Source organism: Sinocyclocheilus rhinocerous, unplaced genomic scaffold (assembly GCF_001515625.1).
Source record: "Sinocyclocheilus rhinocerous isolate Xijiao unplaced genomic scaffold, SAMN03320098_v1.1 scaffold1724, whole genome shotgun sequence".
Classification (NCBI taxonomy): domain Eukaryota; kingdom Metazoa; phylum Chordata; class Actinopteri; order Cypriniformes; family Cyprinidae; genus Sinocyclocheilus; species Sinocyclocheilus rhinocerous.
In genome coordinates, this window is record NW_015626034.1 from 1,037,388 (window position 1) to 1,049,337 (window position 11,950).

Consider the following 11,950-nt stretch of genomic DNA (forward strand, 5'->3'; position numbering starts at 1 on the left):
GTAAAAAGACAGTATAAGTCATTATAATCAGTAATTATGTCCCCACTGGATGCAACAAATGCCTCATTTATAATGGGTTTTAATGTTTTTGTCTCGTCGCTCCGGCCGGGACACGGCATCTCAGTATGGTAAGGGGCGTAACATTTCCGTCACACGCTTCAGGAATTCGGCCAATCAAAACGCACTGGATAGCTAGCCAATCAGAGCACACCTCGCTTTTCAAATCGATGAGCTTTGTAAAAATCGACGCTTTTCAGAAAGGCGGGGCATAGAGGAGAAACAATAATGTACAGTATGTGGAAAATAATGTGGTTTTTTTTACCTTAAACCGCATAAATGCATTTCATTACACCAAATACACCAAATAATGTTCTTTTTAGCAACATCATATGACCCCTTTAAATGAAATAGTTTCATGGGTGATGAAGATACACTAACATTCACAACTTTAGACAGGCAACAAAAATCCAGCATTTTCGCATAATTTTTGTGTCAATGCATGTTCATATTTACTGAAACAATGTGCGTTCACTTTAATTCAGAGCTTGCAGCGCAGCAAAAATAGACTCGGTGCGGAAACGATCTCTGCACTGCTGCAGACGCACCGCTCCTGGAACACACCGCAATTGTCTGTAGTGTGAACGCTTTAATCGATTAAAGGGCTCATATGATGCGATTTCAAGTTTTCCTTTCTCTTTGGAGTGTTACAAGCTGTTGATAAATAGATAAGATCCCTAAAGTTGCAAAGACTAAAGTCTCAAACCCAAAGAGATATTCTTTATAAAAGTTAAGAGTCAACCGCGCCTACCTAAAACGGCTCGTTCTAACACGCCCCCACATACTTTAACATGAGCGCGGAAAAAATATGCACCGCGTATGCACTGCAAACAGAGTATGTGTGAATCTGGCATTATGTGTGTGCGCTGCGAGTGTGCAGGAGAGCCAGGAGAGTGGTTTGAATGGTTTAAACACTGGCAAGAATTAAAAAGAAAAAATGCAATTTATAAACTTTAGTGATGATGCGACACTGCCTCGAAGTGACAATTCCTGTGTCAACTGTGCAGCGTGCAGCTCGCTTATAGTGCAGACGCGATTTGATTTAAAGCCATTTACGCATTTTGAGAGAGAAAGAGAGAGTGCGTGCGGTGATTCACTCATGCTTTTTGTGAAATTATGTCTCAAAGAAACTTTTTAAAATTACTTTATAAGTTGTTTAATGAAGAAATATGAATTGTACCTCAACTTCAGCATTATAATTATTTCAGCCAGAGACGGTGCCGCTGCATGTCATGCCAAAACTCTTACAGCAGGCACGTCATCAGCTTTAGATCAGTTTATGAGATCAGCCTTTATAGAGACCGCTGATCAAACATCCCAGAGCGATTATCGGCCGATAGTGATTGGTAGCCGATCAATCGGAGCACCCCTAGTTACAAACGATTTAAAATAAACTGTTCTTATAACTTTCCATTCATCAAAGAATCTTGAAAAAAAATTATTATGGTTTCCACAAAAATATTAAGCAGCAAAACAGTTTTCAACCTTGATAATAATAAGAAATGTTTCTTAAGCACCAAATCAGTATATTAGAATGATTTCTGAAGGATCGTGTGACACTGAAGACGGGAGTAATGATGCTGAAAATTCAGTTTGCCATCACAGGAATAACATTCAAACAGATAACAGAAATTATTTGAAATTGTATTAAATATTACTGTTTTTGCTGTATTTTTGAGCAACTAATTGCAGCCTTAGTAGAATAAATAAAGAGATTTATTTAAAAAACATTACAAAAATTGTACCGACCCAATCTTTTGAATGGTTGTGTATATATGCAATGGAGCCCACTAACACAAAACTCTTCTGAAAACATGTATTCTATTAAAGGTACAATCTGGCAAGCAATTATACCGCAACCTCAAATGCTTTTAAACTACAATAATGTATAACGCATCCACATAATTGCACTTTGATTTCAACAGCATGCACTGTTATAGCCTAAGCTCTTAAATGTGAGGCAGCCATGCATTATTAGTGCCTATGGACAAACTCTGGAATAGGGGTCAACAATACTTTGTCAATAATGCACACTACATTTGACTTATGAGAAATGGGTGAAAGCAATTATATGATAAAGGTGCGACTGGGTCTTCTTGGTAGGGACTCACATGAGACTTCTGGATGAGTTCTTCCTTGGTGATCTCCCCCACACACTCCAAGTGTGGACAATCATTGCTTGACGCTCCAGACATCACTCTATTGGAAAGAGAGAGATACGTTTAGTAAACTACTATTTAAAAATCCAGGATCTGGGATCCGATTATTAAAAACACATCATTCATAGTGAGAACACTAAGCCGTCCAGATGAAATAAGCCATTCCCTTGTAATTCAAACACAAGTGGCCAATGGAGACACATTTGAGATAAATATAGTATGCTATTATATAGAACAAGTCTTATGAACTAGGGCTGCACGATAAATCGAAATGGAATCGAGATCGCGATTCCTACTTTTATCATCTGATGCTTCACCAATTATAATCACGTCCTCTCATCCATCTCCTATTTTGTTCCACAAAAGATTACAACTTTGTAACATAATAAGGATGAGTAAATGATGATATGCCACAAGCCCCAAAAATGCTCACGTTTGGTTTAACTATTCCTTTAATATTGCTTATGAAAAGCAATGCAGCTTTTTAAATTGACATTTTTAAGTGTTTTGCAACACAAAGTTCACTGAAAATTTAAAATGACCTTCTGACAAAGCATTATTGTGTTCATTTTCGGAATTTTTTTATTTTATTTTTTTTACAATTTTCTAAACTGTGTGTATGAGTCTCTGTGGTTACTGAGTGTAATTCAAGGCGAAGGTTAAGACATGTTTTGTGAAATGACAAACAACAAAAATCACTGCCATGTCTTGAACTTCTGACATAGATTTACAATACAGATTTACTTTTGTACTCAATCGATAACCTGTAGACTAATGAATATCTGTGACAGGACAGCATATGCATGCAAAATCTGTATGGCCTGCACATACTTTACAATCTCACAGCACTTTGGCCTTATATAAACAGAAAACAATAATAACATCATAAAATGTTATCTTTAAAAATCTACAGACTAACCAGTTTTGCAACAGAGACTGTTTACAAGACTTAGTTACTACATAGCCTATGACAAGGTTTCCCAAACCAGGGTTTGCGAGGGAACTGCAGTGGGTTTGATGAAAGCTGATGAAAAGCTAAAAATAAGGGTTTTTTAGTGTTTACCCCCCAAATATGATTATCCTCGTGTATATGATCCCCTATATAGTTTCTTGTATAAACGCCTAATTTATACCATAAAAAAAAATTAACAAGATAAACGTCTGAATTTTTTTTTTAAACATTTATTTTAAGTTATATTATCATATTACATTTGTAGTCATTCGTACTATAACAATGGAATATATTTATTTTGATATATAGTTTTATTATTTCTTTATTCTAAATTTTGATTATTATTTAATTTTTGTATTTTTATTACATGTAACCTTAATTTATTTGTAGTCTTAACTTTATTAATTTTTTTAATCAACACTTTTTTCTCTAATCATTTCCACAGAGCCCCTCTTTTTAAATAAAAAAAATTAAATAACAATAATAATTATAATTATAATAATAATTTAAAAAATCTAAATAACACACTCATCAAGAAATACGAAACATTTTGTGTTTACCAGCATGCCACGTGACCATTAACCCATATCAGAGAACCGTAATCATGCAAAAGAGTATTTAAAATAGTTTGGGAATTCGAGATAGTGAGTAATAATTATTGTTGTAGCCGTTTTGTTGTTTGTTGCTATCCTTATTCGTATGTACAGTACACTCATAGTATTGTGCAGTAACGTACAGTCACATACAGTAAACGACAGCTATGGGCCTCTACAGCTGTGTGTGACGTCACTCCAGCAACGCGTCAGCATAAGCCAGAATCTTCGATAGGCTACTTAGCAACTAGCTTCAGCCTGTCACGCACATACTTCCCCACAGTTTCCCCCGCGACTATAAACCTTTCAGTCATTACAACCACAAGAACAGCTAAAATCCCCGCAGACTGTCACTGAATGCGCTGTTTACTGTGAATGAAGAGCAGACAGAAGGCGTGTGAATGCGGCGGGCTAAAGCTAAAGTCAGTGCGCCGCTCATCATCTGACAGCTCTGCCTCTGCATCAGCTCATATCACAACACAGCACCTACAACCGCACAGTATCAATGCACCCTGCTGGACGCAAAGCTTTACATACGCCATATTTCAGTTCGCACACACAAGCCAGTGGTATAATATTAGCTCACCTCTAGGGAAATCAACGATGGTTTCAATATAAATCGATTATCGCTTCTGATCTGCTGATGAAGAGAGCGGCGGTTTAAAGACTACATATCTGTAGCATTCTTCGGTTTGCAGACAGCGGGTTTTCAAACGCCTGGCGTCGGACACTTTAACTTCAGACTGGTGCTACATGGTATGACACATTCAAACAGCTTCTTCCGGTTGCTGTGCGGTGCTGAGAGTGAATGGGGGACGCAGGCAGCGGCGGTGCCTCCTAGTGTGGACGCGCGGAACGACTCAAAGATGCGCATTGATCCCTGAAGACAGACCGGGGTCCATCCCAGCCCAGACGCCCCCGTGTGGCCGTAGAGTCAATTACATTACGGTAGGAGATGAGCAGGTAGGACTTGGTTTGAGATTTAAGATTGTTTAATTGATGTAAATACAGTAAAGAAGGTTTTTATTTATATATATATAGCGCATATAGCCTAACAACATGAGGGCTAAGCAAAGCGCTGCATATCAGGCATGATAGGAAATAAAAATACAGTAAAAATAAGATTATTAATAAATAAAAATAAATATGTAAACAATATATCAATATTTTTTGAATATACAAAAAAGACATTCTTGGTAAATGTCCTCCATTTACCCTATCAAGTGTACTGTATATATTTGTTTAAACACACACACACATATATATATATATATATATATAACATATAACACATGTATACAGTACACTTGATAGGGTAAAGCACATATATATATATATATGTGTGTGTGTGTGTGTGTGTGTGTGTGTTTAAACAATTTTCCTGAAACGTTTACATTTAAATATTTAAATTCAAAACATTTTAATTATAACACTTATGTTTGTATTATAATGTAATTTAACATTAAACATTAATCCAGATCTGTATTTTGTGTCCCTATATTTTGTTGAAATCAAAATAGCCAAAACTCTTAATAAACCTTAATAATAAAATAAACCTTAATAACTCTTAATAATAATAATAATAATAATAATAATAAATCACTTAAATCACTTACTTTTGACTGTATCTTCGTTCTTTTTTTTCTTTTTGTTAGTTGTTTTGTTACTTGTGTGTTTGTAACCTTTTTATGTTATTATGTGTTCTGTAATAAAAACGAAATAAAAATAGCTTTTTCTTTGCTGCTTTAAATAAATAAATTCTTTATAGTTTTAATTTAATTAAATGTAATTTAATATCTCTAAGAAAATGTACTAGTTTGAAACAACAAGCGAGTAAAAGATGAGTGGCGAGATTGGTGGTGGTGGTGGTTGGATGGTTGGCGACACTGGGTTGTGACTGAGGCCAAGATGGACGGAAGTGGAGTAGAGTCCGGAAGTGATCTGGATTTGGAGGATGTAGATGGCGGGGGAAATGAAAGAAACAAAAGTAGTAAGTGGACTTTAGTAGAAAAACGGAAAAGAAGGAAAGATTGGAGTCAAACATCAGGAACAGAAAGTGAGAGAGAATGTCATCAGATGAGAACAAGAAAGGAGGAGTTTAAGGTATTGGTGAAGTTTATGTCGGAAGAAGCAAGTAGTTTGAATCCCTTGAAATTGACTAAATTATATAATATATTCGTTCATCGAGGCCTCACACTCCATCCCAGTAGGTGGCGGAAATGCACCTTAAGCTGGTTTGCCAACCGCCATTAAACACAAAAGAAGAAGAAGAAGTAAAAGATGAGATAATTCTCCTTTTTGGATGAACTGGCCTACTCTTCCCACAAGTTTAATTAACTTTTATTTTGAAACCTCACAGTGGCACCGGAAGTGAGTTCCAGATTCGTGGAGTCTGTTCGCGTCCACGTGAGCACGCAGGCGTAGTTATCGCAATGAGTGACAGTACAGATGGTGTGTCTCCGAGATAAAGCTTAAATGTAAGCGTTACATTATGTTTATTATTTTGTCCTCAGTTTATAACCCACAGTCGGTGCCATTACTGCCAATATTTATGATGATGCGTGTTATTAATTTGTTTAACACATAGTTACCTATCGAGCGACGATCGAAACTGGATAACTGGGGGTCATTTTTCATAAACGTTTGGTCCCATTTTTTTGTTGGCCTTGATCGTTGGGTGTTTTTAACAAACATTGAATCACGCCATTAACATGACCGTTATTTAACCTCTGTAAGTCGGTTCACATGTCGCATATGGCACAATGAAAGCTTGTTTATTTAATTCCCAAGATTAGAATAGAGATTGCATGTATTGGACTGCTACGTATAAAAAGTCACAGAGTGGGCATTAGAGAGAAATTGTATGAAATAAATAAACAACTGTGTGTGAGTGTCTGACAGACTCAAGTCCTCTCTTAATCAGTGTCACTTGAGGTTTAACAGGCCAGCTGGTCGTTCCCCTACTGATAGTTGGATGTGTATGTTATATATGGTATGTCAGATGTAATTTGTGTTTCTTTTAGGTTTAATTGGTGAAGTGGATAATGGGCTGTAGTTGAGATCCAGGCATGGCATCATGACTGAGGAGCTGTTCAGAAACAAGCTGTCCATGAAGGTGGCTGCTTTGCACTTTGTGGACTTGCCACTGTCAGTCTATTACTCCCTTCCACAGGTAAAGTGACCAGCAGCAGGGTTGTTTTCGAAGCTTACTTACTCCAAGCTTATTGCATTGTCATCCAAAAATTGCTTTTTAAATGTAGGGGTGTCAGCCTGGGTTCAGGTATATAAATGATCATTTAAAACATAATAATATTAAACGTTTTATATACAGTGCTGTGTAATCTAGATCATGTAATCAGGTTCCAAAAATTGGTTACACTTTATTTTAAGGTGTCCTTGTTACAGTGTAATTATACATTTAAATACTGAGTAATATTAATTAACTACATGTACTCTCTTTAGGGTTCAAGTTAGGATTAGGATTTGGTTTAGGGTTAGTTGCATGTAATTCTGCATAATTTATTGTTATTATAATAGTAAGTACATGTAACTTGTAACAAAGACACCGTAAAATAAAGTGTTACCCAAAAATTAAGTATATGTAATGAGATTTTATTACATTTTTAAATACTCGTCATCAGACTACAGTTACTTTTTTATTGATTTCATGATTACACATCATTGACATGGTCACATGACATGCAGATGAACGGGTATAATATTTCATATTTTTTTATTAAGTGTTTTATTTTGATTGTTGTAATTTTAACAATTAATTTAATTTAGCTTTTCATAAACTCACAAACCCTGTACAGTTTTTTTTCCCAGTTAGGGAAACTTTGACGTAATATTAAATGCATTGGATGTTGTTAGTAACAATTAATCTCTTTTTATTTTTATATCAATATGGAACAAGATTATCCTATTTAAATCTATGTGATAAACACGTTAGGTCTAGTAGTAATCTAAAAGTGGTCAAAAAGTACTGATTATATTACCTGAAATGTGTAATGTAATGGATTACATTACTAACTACAATTTTTGTCATGTAATTTGGAATACACATAGACACATGCATACTTGTTTTTTTTTTAATACAATTATTTTTGTGGTGCATTAATGATATAGATTATAAAGTTTGTACTGTAAGTTGTAAGTAAGCCATTTATATGTTGATTCCCCCAAACAGTGTAAACCCTGTGGTACACTAATGCCGAGTTCACACTGCACGATTTTAGCCCGATTTTTCACTCGCCGACAGGTTTTGCGAAATCGCTGACAAATGCCCGAAATCGGAGGCAAATCGGTGCTCGTTCACGCGAGAGACAATCACGCAGTGTGAATTATCAAAGACGCAATCTGAGGGAATCGCAGACGCCCGTGAAATATTTGGCATGCTAAATATCTGGAGCTGTTGTCGATTCACAATCACGCAGTGTGAAATGAGTTCTGACCATAGACTGTATAAAAACATGGACGTAGTGTCCGTGACGTCACCCGTAGATTTCCGAAGAGCGTTTTTGAAGCTCAAAAGTGGGCGGAGGCGACCGTCGCCATCTTGGCAGCGCGTGAGCAGGTTGCTGAAGCCACGCCCACCTAGCTCGACGGTGGTGACAGCAGCGGCAATCCACCTGTCACTCAAGTGGCCACGCCCTTAATTATGCAGAACTTTAAGGCTTAATATAATTTAAACGGATGAGTTATAAAAAAATTCACCCCCCTCACAGTTGTCATGAAGGGCAAAATTAGCTATATAGACCAAAACCACTTTTTGAACCAGGCTGTAAACATGTTTTTTTCTGCGGTAAAGTTGGGCATTTTAACATGTGGAGTCTATGGGATTGACTCCCTTTTGCAGCCAGCCTCTAGCGGCCAGTTGATGAATTACAGTTTAAGTAACTTCCTTGTTGGCTTCACCAGAGAGAGAGTTTTGTAGCGAAAACCTGGCAACCCTGCACCAGACAGAGCTGTCGGCGATTCTTCCTATTGTGAAGTCATGCAGTGTGTAACCTCCTGTCGCCGATCCATCGTGCAGTGTGAACACAGCAACAACTGAATGCTACCCCAGATAGTCGTTCAGTGTGAAACCAACAGTGATGCGACGTCTTTGAAAATCGTGCAGTGTGAACTCGGCATAAGTGCTTTGTTTAAACAAGTTTACCAGCTTAACACATTAACATTGGCTCGACTGTTGGTCTGATTTTGTGGCAGAAGTATCTGTTTGTCCAGACAAGGGGAGTGTTTGAGAAACTTGTTTGAAAGCCTTATTTTTGCAGTTCTGAATGTTATTATTAATGAAAGTTATTACAAAGTGTTACCACTTTTATATAGGGTATATTTTATGTCAGGCAAAGCTATTTATATAGATATTAGATTATTTATGATAGATAGATAGATACTTTAAAAATTTTAAAAATGCATATAATGTAGGGCTGCACGGTTAATCGAATGCGATTGTCATGCGCATTTTGTTAGTAAAGCCGGTTCTGTAAATGTATGAATTATTACTGAATGAATTATTTCATTTTTTATTTTACTTTTTTACCAGTAATATATGTGAAAATCCACAACCTAGTTTTTGCTTATGAGATTATATTTGTCTTCTCACCAGCTTGCCATTGTTTTGATCATGTTTTATGGATTTCACAGCTGTGTCTGATTTATCTTTGAATGCGTATATGTGTGTTGCAAGCTCACTGCCATGGATAAGATGGTATTAACAGAGCACAGGTGGCATTGCCAACACTGCTATTCTCACCTGCAGGCTTATGTCTTAACTGATTCCTTCAAAAACGGGATTGTTTTCCATTCCTTTTTGGTATGGCTTTTTACTGTGAAATACAAACGTAGATGTTTTCCAAAAGCTTTTGTACCTGTATATCAAAGGAAGACAGTGATCATCAGATACTGTTAAACTCTTAAACAAATCATAAAAAAAATTATAATAATAAAAGTGCTGCTGCTATATTTCAGTCAAGTATTTTTGAAGTCTTCTGAAGCAGTATGATAGCATTGTGTGATGAAAAGACCCACGTTGGAGTTTGAATCATTTGCTGAAAGTTTTCTCCCGTCCACTGCCATGGCTTTCAAATCTCACTCACAGTTTCATTATTCAGTCCTTAAGTGCCAAAGTAGGAAAAGCTGTGGCATGCATGAGTAGCTGTGCTTCATGTAGCAACCAGGATAAATAACACGATGTTGTTTGCTAATAATAGGCAGTGTTACATGATGTCTTTTTAAGAGTTCCTCTTGGTTTTTAATGTAGGACCTGAATTGTGGAAATTGTTTTTGCTCTTTAACAATATTTAGGTCATTCACACAGTATCATGTGTCTTCTAATAAATCTTGTGCGTGTCATTAGCTTAAACTTGCTTAGTAGATCAGAACGCTCAAGCCAATCACCGTACGCTCAACCAAATGCCAGGCAGTCAATTCCAGTCATGTAATCCCTGCTGTCTGTCACCCTGTCTGTCTGTCTGTCTGTCTGTCTCACCCTCTCCCTCTCTGCATTTCTCACTCTGATCTCTGTGCCTTGAGCTGAGCGGTTGATCCAAAGTTAAGCGTTGCCTTATGTCTCTCCATTCCCTCTCTGAGCAGGTGAGTCTGAGCACCGGCACCAAGAAGCTCTTTGCCGCCACTGCCTTCGGCGCGGTCTCCCTCATCTACCTCGCCCGGCGCTTCAGGAGGAGGAAGGGCAAGAAAAAAGCCAGTTTGCCTGTAGAGCAGGAAACATTTGAGTTCCTCACCACTGTCCCCCTGAAAAAAGGTAAATGCAGATCGCAAATCATTTTTAATCAACAAGGAGTGAGTATTATTACAGTTCAAATTATTTGATGAAAAATGTATAGAGTGTACTACTACTGCATTCAAACGTTTGGGGTCAGAAACATTATTTTCTAAAGTAATTAATACTTTTATTTATCTAGGACAGTTAAGACTTTTATAATGTTACAAAAAAATATATGTGACCCTGGACCACAAAACCAGTCATAAGGGTCAATTTTTCGAAATTTAGATTTATACATCATCTGAAAGCTTAATAAATAAGCTTTCCATTGATGTATGGTTTGATAGGATAGGATCATTAGAACAATATTTGGCCGAGATGCAACTATTTGAAAATCTGGAATCTGAGGGTGCAAAAAAATCTAAATATTGAGAAAATCATCTTTAAAGTTGTCCAAATGAAGTTCTTAGCAATGCATATTACTAATCAAAAATTAAGTTTTGATATATTTACGGTAGGAAATTTACTAAATATCTTCATGGAACATGATCTTTAATTAATATCCTAATGATTTTTGGCATAAAAGAAAAAATCGATAATTTTGACCCATACAATGTGTTTTTGGCTATTGCTACAAATATACCCAAGCGATATATATATATATATCGCTTGGGTATATTTGTATATATATATATGGGGTTGTGTGTGTGTGTGTTTAGTAACGAATAAATAAAATTACCATTATGTAATGGTACAGTGGCTGTTTCTTTTTTCCCTAGAGTCTGAGTGTCAAAATCTGCCTCTGAACTCAAAGAACTGCTACTCGTGTAATGTTGTGTCCAATAGTAGTCCGTTCAGCAAGCTTACCAGCTCCCTGCCGAGCCTGGCCTCCGTAAGCAACCTGATTTATTATCATCATCTTTGGATAGCTGTATAATATATCTGTGACTTCAGAAGTCTTGTCAAATGTGTGCTTTTTGGCATCGAGATGTTGAAATGTCACATCTTTTCTCAGGTGAGGAGCAGGCACTCCTCCAGTAGCTCCACCTGTGCTAATGGCTCCAGTTGTTGGGATGGGGCAGGAGATGACGGTGAAGTCTGTAACCTGCTCAACATCCCCGTCACCACTCCAGAGAACCTCTACCTGATGGGTAAAAACATCTTCTGTCCTAAGACGAAGTTGCTTGTCATCTGGAAAGCACTGTGTTCAGTTTTAAGCATCATTTATGTAAACACATTTGATATTGATCTTAAAAGATATTGATCATGTATGTTCACAATCATAAATGTCATTCTAAAGCTGGGCGCACACTGTGCGATTTTTTTTTTTTAAGTCCTTTAGGACTGTACTTGTCAGACTGTGCGAACATGATGATCATGTCACACTGTGGGATCTCAGTTGTTATTAATGTCAGACTGTACGATAGTCAAGACGGGTTAAAAATGGGTGCGGCCAAGAAAA

At 36.8% G+C, this 11,950-nt stretch overlaps 2 protein-coding genes across 6 annotated transcripts in view; one reads left to right on the plus strand and one right to left on the minus strand.

Annotated features, from left to right (window-relative positions):
* LOC107708728 (ubiquitin carboxyl-terminal hydrolase 33) overlaps window positions 1–4,673 on the minus strand; it is a 32,941-nt gene extending 28,268 nt beyond the window's left edge. For 2 of the 3 annotated variants that reach the window (XM_016513043.1, XM_016513027.1), the window contains exons 1-2: window positions 4,348–4,672; window positions 2,169–2,256 (exon numbers count right to left, since the gene is read on the minus strand). In XM_016513043.1, coding sequence (XP_016368529.1) covers window positions 2,169–2,252 — 84 coding nt within the window. In that variant the 5' untranslated portion in view covers window positions 2,253–2,256; window positions 4,348–4,672. Of the gene's footprint in view, window positions 1–2,168; window positions 2,257–4,347 lie in introns of all 3 variants that reach the window. The other variant, XM_016513036.1, reaches the window with a different exon arrangement.
* Window positions 4,674–5,621: 948 nt separating this feature from the next.
* The window catches only part of LOC107708777 (mitoguardin-1-like), a 22,659-nt gene continuing 16,330 nt past the window's right edge, over window positions 5,622–11,950 (plus strand). Inside the window, exons 1-5 of one of the 3 annotated variants that reach the window (XM_016513093.1) lie at window positions 5,622–5,864; window positions 6,785–6,933; window positions 10,359–10,527; window positions 11,268–11,380; window positions 11,504–11,639. In XM_016513093.1, the coding sequence (XP_016368579.1) occupies window positions 6,838–6,933; window positions 10,359–10,527; window positions 11,268–11,380; window positions 11,504–11,639 (514 nt within the window). In that variant the 5' untranslated portion in view covers window positions 5,622–5,864; window positions 6,785–6,837. Of the gene's footprint in view, window positions 5,865–6,051; window positions 6,239–6,784; window positions 6,934–10,358; window positions 10,528–11,267; window positions 11,381–11,503; window positions 11,640–11,950 lie in introns of those variants that run through there. The other 2 variants (XM_016513087.1, XM_016513101.1) reach the window with 2 other exon arrangements.